Source organism: Dasypus novemcinctus, chromosome 23 (genome assembly GCF_030445035.2).
Source record: "Dasypus novemcinctus isolate mDasNov1 chromosome 23, mDasNov1.1.hap2, whole genome shotgun sequence".
Lineage (NCBI taxonomy): Eukaryota > Metazoa > Chordata > Mammalia > Cingulata > Dasypodidae > Dasypus > Dasypus novemcinctus.
Window position 1 is genome coordinate 15,381,200 of NC_080695.1, and position 9,177 is coordinate 15,390,376.

General features: G+C 61.0%; 1 protein-coding gene across 3 annotated transcripts; it reads left to right on the plus strand.

The window, feature by feature from the left end:
• Positions 1-327: 327 nt before the first annotated feature.
• Positions 328-2,231, plus strand: PVRIG (PVR related immunoglobulin domain containing). 3 transcript variants are annotated; one of them, XM_058285858.2, is made up of 5 exons: positions 332-676; positions 752-1,099; positions 1,186-1,309; positions 1,395-1,452; positions 1,557-2,231. In XM_058285858.2, the coding sequence occupies exons 1-5, from the start codon at positions 562-564 to the stop codon at positions 1,854-1,856; spliced, it is 945 nt and encodes a 314-aa protein (XP_058141841.1). In that variant the 5' UTR covers positions 332-561; the 3' UTR covers positions 1,857-2,231. The 3 variants fall into 3 exon arrangements, with proteins under 3 accessions (XP_058141842.1, XP_058141840.1, XP_058141841.1); XM_058285859.2 differs by lacking the exon at positions 1,395-1,452 and having other exon boundaries at positions 328-676; XM_058285857.2 differs by having other exon boundaries at positions 331-676; positions 752-1,309.
• Positions 2,232-9,177: the final 6,946 nt, after the last annotated feature.

The window sequence follows — 9,177 nt, forward strand, 5'->3', positions numbered from 1 at the left end:
GGAGGAGAAGTGGGTGGGGTATATGGGAATCCCCCTATATTTTCAATGTAACATTTATGTAATCCAAAGCGTCTTTCAAAGTAAGGTAAAATAAAATATCCTAACTAGAATATTAAAAAACAAAAACAAGAAAACGGCCAGTGCAGGGGGCCTGGGTGACTAAGGGGGGGGGGCCTGAGCGGGGCTCCCTCCCGGCCTCCCCGCGTTCCTGCTCTCTTCCCCAGTTCCTTCACATCGGCTGCTCCGTGGCTGGGCGAGGGCAGGGGTCAGAGACTTGTTCCTCCTGAGGAGCCAGTGCCCCTCCCTGCGGCAGCGCTGCCTCCTTGCCCCTCACCCTTCCCCGGGGCTGGCGGCCGGTGGCTTGGGCGGGGGCCCTGCCCAGGTCCCCGACTCCCCCAGGAGCGCTGTTTCTGGAGACAGGGGAAATCGCGTCCCAATCACTTCACGTCTCCTGAGGGGAGGGCTCCACAGCCTTGTCGCCTTCCACCTCGTCTGCGGGCGACGTGAGAAGAGGAAGCCAGGCAGGGCTGTGGGGAGCCCGCGTCATGCAGGTTTCCTGTGATGAGGACGGAAGCCAGGTGCCACCCTGACAGCCCCAGAGCCCGCGGAGGGAGCATGGACGGCCCTCAGGGCCTGGGCCTGCTCCTGGCGCTGCTGAGCCTCTGCATCACGGCGGGTGAGTGGGGCCGGGGCCTGGCGGGGAGCGGGCCCCGGCGGAGCCCCCAGACCTGCTCATGCCCATGCTCCGCAGGGACCCCCGAGGTGTGGGCGCGAGTGCAGAGGGAGGCCACCGCGGTCGCGTCCTTCACTGTCCACTGTGGATTCCTGGGCTCCGGCTCTATCTCCCTGGTGACTGTGAGCTGGGGTGGCCCCGACGGGGCCGGAGGGACCAGGCTGGCTGTGCTGCACCCAGAATTTGGCACCCAGCTTTGGGTGCCTGCCCACCAGGCCCAGTGGGAAACCAGATCCAGCATCTCCCTCACCCTGGAAGCGCCTGAGGGGACAAGTCCCAGCCCCAACACCACCTTCTGCTGCAAGTTTGTCTCCTTCCCCGAGGGCTCCCAGGAGGCCTGCAGGGACCTTCTCAGCACAGACCAAGGTGGGATGGGGAGGGGAGGGCCCGGGGGGCAGGCAGGGCCTCGGGGGCCCTGGGCGCCCAGCTGGCCCGCGTCTCTCTCTGCACAGGGCTCCCTGCCCCCACGCCGGCCCCCTTTCTGCAGGCGGGCCTGGCTGGGATCCTGGGGGTCTCCGGTGTCCTCCTCTTGGGCTGCGGCCTGCTCTTGTACCTCCTGCTCCGGGAGAGGCACTGGTAAGAGCCAGCGGGCCCAGCCCGAGACCCCACGTCCCCCCGGCCGGCCGCCACCTGGCCCCTGAGCTCCTCGCTCTCTCCCCAGGGCTGTCCCTAAGCCTCAGCCACCCCTCGCCGGGCCCCAGGCACAGGTGCAAGCTCGGGTGAGGACTGGGGGACTCGTGTTTGGAGTGGGGAGCTGAGCGGGGCTGGAGTGAAGGGGTCACAAGGTGGAGAGCCCCTTGACCCCCACCCGTCGCTCCCGCAGGCCCTCCAGGTGCCCTACACCACCATCCACGCCAGCTACAGCCACGCGCCAACCCTGGACCTGGCCCTCCGCCCCCACCACCTCTCCCCGTCGGTGCCCCTGCCAGCCTCTGCCCGTCGCCACCACCACCTCTCCCCGTTGGTGCCCCTGCCAGCCTCTGCCCGCGGCAGCTTCATCTCCGTTGAGAACAGACTCTATGCCCGGGCAGGAGGGGGGCCCCCCCAGGCTGGCGCCATCCGCCTGCCTTTCCCCGGGCCCCTGGAGCCCAGGGCCATGGAGGGATGCCTAGGAGTTCGATAAGAGAGACCCATGCGCACTTGGCCGGCCTCCCCTCCCGGGCCTCTGGGACTCACTTGCCTCCCTCTGGGCATCTGAGGTTGGGCCCCCCCTGCCCCGCCGGGGTCCTGGACCCTGCCCCGCATCCGGCGCACCCCCACCCCCACCCCCACCCCCCGGTTCGGGGCCCTGCGCCTTTGCACGTCTTGTTTCGTCCTCAGGCCTCCGATAAGTATCTCCCACACATACGGGGCCCGCTTGCTGTAAACGTGTGGGTGCCTGTGGGTGCGCGCGTCTGCGCACGAGGTGACAAAACCCCGTCCAGGTGGTTTCCTGTTTTGAGCGTCACCCCAGCCCTCCCAGGTGATGTCAATAAATAAGTCAGCAAAACGCCGAGTCCTCCTTGGGTGTAGGCTGCCTTCTGTTACCGGCTGGGTCTGGGTCATGGGCTTAGAGGCAGGTTCAGCCCCTGGACGGCGGGGCCAGGTGGCAGCCAGGTGGGGCGGGCCTCCGCCCGAGGACGGCCCGGGGGCTTCAGTGTCCCGAGCTCAGCGGTGCCCCACTGCGCCGCCCAGGAGTGGGGTTCCCCTGGGCCCCCGGGGGGGCCTCCCTGGCTCTGCAGACTTTGCTGGGGGTCACAGGGAGTGGGGGCGGGGCAAGGGCTGGGCAGGCGGCCCCCCCAGGTAGGCTGGTCCCCAATCCAATCCCACCAGGTCTTGGGGCAGCAGGAAGGACTTGGGGGTCAGGATGTGGCCGTGGCAGGAGCTTCAACCAGAAAAGGACCCCTGGTCTGGTCTGGTGCCAGGGACAGGCTCCCTGAGATGGCCTGGGATCGAGGCGGACGCCCTCTTTCCGGAGCTGACGCTGGGGGGGGTGGGCACCCAAAACTGCCCACCGTGACTTCTTCCGGCTCCTCCACTGTCCCGGGGTGCCAGGCGCCGCTCCCCACTCGCCAGCGAGGAGTGGGCGCTGCCCACCGACCCTCTGCTTTTCCCAGCCCACGAGACAAGGTGGTGGGAGAGCTCTGGGAGCCGAGAGGCTCCCGGGACCGTGCTGGGCTCCGGGGCGAGGGGCAGGGTGGCCCGGGAACCGGCTGAGCCGCGCCCCTGCCACCAGCTCTCCGCTGGGGAGAAGGTGGGCCAGGAGGGGCGGAGGGGGTGGTCTCGGGTTGGTCCGCTGCCTTCCTTACTGTGAGGAGCCCCCAGCACTGGCCCGGTCAGCTCAGAGATCCCTGCGGGGCGGGGGGCTCACAGGGGGAAATGGGGCGTCTGTGGGGGTCCCCAAGGAGATCAGGGAGGCAGGGCCAGGGGAGGGAGAAGTCGGTGAGGAGGAGGGAGGTCACGGCCCAGCAGCCTCGGGACCCAGCAGGCCGGGACCCAGGGGTGTGGAGAGAGGGGGCTTGCCGAGTCTTGGGGAGCCTTATTTCTCTAGGAGGGAAACGTCCATGGGATAAGGGGCAGCCCCGAGGACACCCACCCCAGGGCCCTCAGCCAGAGCCGCCCACCCGTCATGGAGGGAAGGGTTTGCCCGGCCTGAGCCTCTCTCTCCCACAAGCTCGGGAGGTCCCAGGCCAGCCTGGCCCCCGTGGTGCTGCAGGCAGAGAGCCCCGGCCCGCAGGAGGCGGGGGTGGGACCCCGAGGCAGCCGAGCTGTGGAGCTGGGCAGCGGGGCCCGAGCTGGCCTCCCCGGCAATCTCCAGGCCCCTCTGCAGCACCCAGTCTTGGGGGCTGTTCTCTGCTACTTGTTCATTCGAGGGGAAATCGAGGCAGAACCGAGTGGGCGGGACCCCAGGCCCTGCCGCCCGGTTCCCTCCACCTTCCTCCCGCCCCCGAGCCCCGAGCCAGGTCAAGAGACCAGGACTCAGGCCAGCCCCAGCGACAGGCCCGTTGAACCTCGCCGCCTCCCGTCGCTCCCTGGGGGGGCAGGCCCGGGGAGGCCCGGGAACCCCGACGCCCGCTGTAGCAGGCCCGGAGCAGCTTTTCACTGACTCTTATTCAAGACGAGCACCCCCGAGGGTAGGCACTGTTGGGGGTCCGATCCGCAGCTGTGGAGCCTGAGGTCACAGAGGCCCGCGGCCTGCGCCAGGTCCCCGAGGTGCTGCCCCCAGGACCCCATCAGTCTGTCCCCCACCAGCCTCTCCTACCCCACCCCAGCTCAGGCCAGCAGCCGTCCCCGAGAGCCACCCACCCGACCGCCTGTCCCTCGCAGCCACCGCGGAGCCCTCCTGCCCCAGCCCCACCCTACCCAGGCCCCCAGTGTTGCCCACCTTCCCGCCCCTGCCGCTCTCGACGGGTCCCAAAGGAGAGGCTGGGGCCGCCACCTGCAGGCCCCTCAGGGGGGCACCGACCCGGGACATCTGTGCCCAGGCCCAGCGCTGAGACCAGGGACCACGAGGACCAGCCATGTGGGGGCGCCAGCTCTGTCCCCGCAGCCAACAGCGAGGGGCACCCACGGGAAAGAACTCTGGGGGCTCAGGCTGCAGGACGTGGGGGAGGCACCGGCCCAGGATGGGACGGAGGTTGAAGGTGGTCCAGAGAGGAGCTGGGAATCCCTCCTCTTGCCTGTTGAATCCTGGGGTCTCCCAGGCCCACAAACGGAGCCCCAACTCTGACACACGCAGACACATGCAAATGCACCCCAAAGCACGCCTCGCACAAGCACACTGGACACCAAGGCTGTTGTTGGTCCAGCACGCAGTGAGGGAGGGGGCGCATGGAGAGGAAGTGGGGGACAGAAGAGGTAGCGATGGGGGGACTCTCCAACCTCTAGTTCCCGCAAATCCCTGCTTGGTTCTGGCCAGTGCACCCAGAGTTCCAAGGACTCTCAGCTTCCTTTCAGCATCTGGGGGGTGGGTCCGCTCACCCAGGAAGGTGGAGAAAAGTCGGGGATCTGGTGCTTGTTAAGTAACAGCCCTCTCTATAGGAGGGACAGGGGCAGGAGGCAAAGCCACAATGGCCGGGCGCTCTGGGTAAAATCAAATCATCACATTCACCATCACACTCAAGAATGGGGGGTGAGGGTGAAGGAGATTGTGGGTGCCCCCATGCCCCCGCCCCAGCTTCCCCCACCACCTCTCCCCAGAGTGTCCAGCTGCGTTCTGGCCACGGCAGTCCAGGGCTGGTGCTGGTGGCTTGTCTCCTTGGTGACTGTGAAACAGCTGGCAGGCCTGGGAGACCTGCTGCAGCCGGGACCTGGCTGGCCAGGAGGAGGATGCCCAGGGAGAGAGGAAGGTGGGCTAGAGAGATGTTAAAAGAAGGAACATAGAGGGTGGATGTAGCTCAGTGGTTGAGTGCCTGCTTCCCATGTACGAGGCCCTGGGTTCAATCCCTGGTACCTCCTAAGGGGAAAAAAAAAAAAGAATAGGAAAATAGGAAGCAAAAGAGCTTGAATGACTATATTAATATCAGACAAAGTCAACTTCAGAGTAAGGAATATTAATTACCAGGGATAAAGAGAGAGACTGATAGAAGGGGCCTTCCTCTAGGCACACATAACAATCCTAAATGTGTGTGCACCTAACAACAAAGCTTCCAAATACAAACTGATAAGGCTGAAAGTAGGAGACAAATCCTGCAATGCTTGTTGGAAACATCAACATTACCGTAGCAGTTTGATATGGTTATGAATTCCAAAAATAGATACTGGATTATATTTGTAATCTGTTCTGTACCTGGGCATGATTAAATGATGATTAGGGCTTTGATTGGGCCACGTCAGTAGGGCATTTAGTCCTCACCCCTTGGTGGGTGGGGACTCACAGATAAAAGGCATGGCAAAGGACAGTAGGACGTTTTTGAGGCTGAGGTTTTGATGTTGGAGTTTGATGCTGAAGTCTTAGGCTGGAGCCCCAGGAAGTCAGCTCACAGAGGAAGGAGAAGTAAGCCCCCAAGAAGAGAGGAACCCTGAGCCCGGAGAGAAGCAAGACCCAGGAAGACAGGAACCCAGGAAACCTGAACCCTTGCAGACATCAGCAGACATCTTGCTCCAACACGGGAAAATAGACTTTGGTGAGGGAAGTCACTTATGCATTATGGCCTGGTATCTGTAAGCTCCTACCCCAAATAAATACCCTTTATAGAAACCAACCCATTACTGGTATTTTGCATCAGCACCCCCTTGGCTGACTAATACAACCCCTCTCAGTAATTGATAGAACAAGTACGGGGAAATCAGCAGTGATATAGAAGACCTGAACACCACCACCAGCCAATTTGACCTGTCAGTGCTAGAACACTCCACCATCTAGTTGTCAACTTGAATACTCCACCACCTAACTCTCAGCCCTAGAACACTCCACCATCTGGCTTTCAGTTCTAGAACCCTCCACCACCTAGTTGTCAGGACTAGAACACTCCACCACGACCAGCAGAATAGGTGTGATTTTCAAGTGCACATAGAACATTCACCAAGGTAGACCATATCCTGGGCTAGCAAACAATAACACATTTTAAAGAATTTAGGTATGTGTTCTGATCATGTGGAATGAAACTAGAAACCAATAGCAGGAAATCCCTCCAAATTTGGAAATTTAGCAACACAGTTCTAAATAATCCATTGGTCAAGGAAGAAGTCTCAAGGGAGCTTGACATATCAAGGTAGGACTTAATTTTTTAAAAAAAAGTCATATTGGGAGGGGGGGTGGGATTAAGGCTCTACTGGAGAAGGATAAGGTCACAACCAGCCCCCAGCCTGGGCCCACCCCAGGGAGAAGGAGCAGGCAGCCGGGGCGGGAGGTGGCAAATCCCTCTCGCCGCCTCCTAATCAGGAGTTTTCCTCTTGGGGCATTGCAGGAGCTTCTTTTCCTGAGGAAACAGATAGTGCCCCAGAGTCCAGATCTAGAAGGTCCGCTTCTCTCATCCTGAAGAAGCCGGAAGCCCAGGAAGAGTCCAGGATCATACAAGGTCACTCGCAGGTGGCGGCAAGACGAGGACCAGGTGCCCTGGCTGTGACCCAGGGCTCTTCCCCTGCGGCCCCTCGGGTTTTAACACAAGTCAGGGAACAAAAAGCTTCTCCGTGAGGCAGGAGCTCGTTCCCAGGATTCCTTCTTCAGAAGGGACATGGTCCGGCCACGTGGGACCGAGAGTCCGAGCGGGGGCCGGGGGTGGTCTCGGGGGGCAGGGGTCGAGCGAGGTGAGGACCCCTGGGCGAGACCGCAGAGGGGTGAGGAGGGGTGAGGAGGGGTGAGGAGGGGTGAGGAGGGGTCCCGGGCCGCACTGGGGGCGGGGCCTGGGAGGAGCCCCTGACGTCCAGGGCTGGAGCCCCGCGCCCTGGGGCCACTGAGACGTGGATGAGGCTGGGGCCGGGAGGGGTGAGGCCCGGGACCGCGGGGCAGCTCTCCACGAAGGGGCCGCTGCCCCCATCGGGGGGACGAGGAGAAAACCACCCTTCTTGCTGGGATCTGGAGGCTGATCCCCTCTTCCCGGCGTCCGCCAGGGGCGCTGCCCCTTCCGTGGACCACGGGCTCCTGCCGGCCCTCATCCACCCCTGCTGCCACCTTCTCGCCAGCCCTGCAGGCGCCTGCTTCACGCGCTTGTTGGTGAATTAGCAAGCTTACTTCCGACCTTCCAGGCACAGGGAGAAGGAAGGAGAGAAGGTGCACGGGCAAGACTGGCTGACAGCAAGAGTCTCGTGAGGCTCAGAGAGGGGCAGCAACCTGCCCGAGGTCACACAGCCAATGGTGGTGGATGCAGAAGAACCCAGGCGTGTGCACAAGTGCTTGCTCGTGCACATGTGTGAGCTTGCGTGTAAATGCCTCGAGCGGTTTCACACCATCTTCACAGCCCCAGAATCCGAACAGTCTCTCCCTCCGCCCCAGCTCCACCCTGGAAGTGGGGCTGGACCCAGAAAGAGCGGCCAAGACCCAGTCATATTGCACTTCCACCGCCGCTTGTGACTCAAGCCCACCTGCTGCCTGGGGGACCACGGAGGCTTTGGCCCCCATGTGTGACAGTGAGAGGAAGGATGTGGACCTGGCCACATCTTGAAGGTTCTGTTCGCTTTTCTGTTTTTCTTTTGTTCTTTCTGAAAACTAACAAACTAACAAAAATCACAGACAGTGGTCAGGACTGTGGAATGTTTTGATGCCCAAGAGGCATCCTTAGCGCCGGCACCTGTATTACAGGGTTCTCTAGGGAAACAGAATCAGCAGAAGGGACCTGTCAATAGAATGCGATTTCATAAGAGCCTCTCACGGGGCCGTGGGGATGCACAAGTCCAGGTTCCGCAGGCAGGCTGCAACCAGAGGCTCCGATGAAAGTCCAGTGAAGGGTCTTGATGGGTTCTGGGAGACATTGGCTGTCCAAAGACAAGCTGGGAAATTCTCTCAATGCTGGAATCACTTCCCCTTTTAAGGCATTCAGCTGATTGGATAAAGCGTCACGCATTGCTCAGCAATGACGGATGTAGATGTAATCAGCTATCTTATGCAGTAAAGTCCCTGGTGACTAAAGTCCACAAATGTCCTTGTATTGCAATTAGCCCAGCACTTGCTTGACCAAACAATTGGGCACAGTTGCCGAGCTGACACATTAGCCTCACTGTCACAGCGCCCCATGGGTCAGTGGCAGTCCTGGGAAGGCGACTGGGGGTTGTGGACTCAAGGAGAGTAAGGGGCAGAGGGGGTCCAGGTGAGCCAGTCTCCTCCACCTTGGGGCATTGCCACATGGGGACATCCCAAAGGCACTGTGACAGGGAGTGGCAGTGAGGACGGGTGCTTCCCTTAGTGGACAGTCTTGGGTCGTATCTCTAGAAGACTTGAGCTCAGAGCTTCAAGTTCAAGCTTCAGTGCTTGTACCTCTTTTGGACTTTCACCTGTGTTTGTTTGCCCAGGTTTGGGTGGGGGCAGAGGCCAGAGAAACTGACATCAGGATGAGAGAAGTGTCTCCCCTCACCCCGGGAACCTCATGTCCCAGGGGACACCCCAGCTGTGACCGATGACCATCCAGGGTCCCGCCCTGTGGGACGGCCCTGGAGAGACAGTGGGGTGTGTTCCCACCTTCTTCATCCTTCAGGGAAGGAAACTACAGAAACACTTTCTGGGCTGGAAAAGAAGAAACCCACTGCTGCATTCACGCTTGGCCAGGGATCTAGGAGATGAACAGGTGGGGCCGGAGTCATGGAGTCAAAGGCAGGAAGAGGCGTCAGGGAAGAGTCCTTGGAAACGGTGTCACAAGGCTTTACACACCCACCTGCAGGCTGGATCCTGGCAAAAGAAGAGGGTGGGCTGCTGTGAAAGATGGTCCCCCAGAGATTTTCATGTTTCCATCTTGGCTGTTTTGGTCATAATGTAGAATATTTCTTTTCTTTTTTTTTAAATTTATTTTTATTGTGGTTATAGATCATAAAAT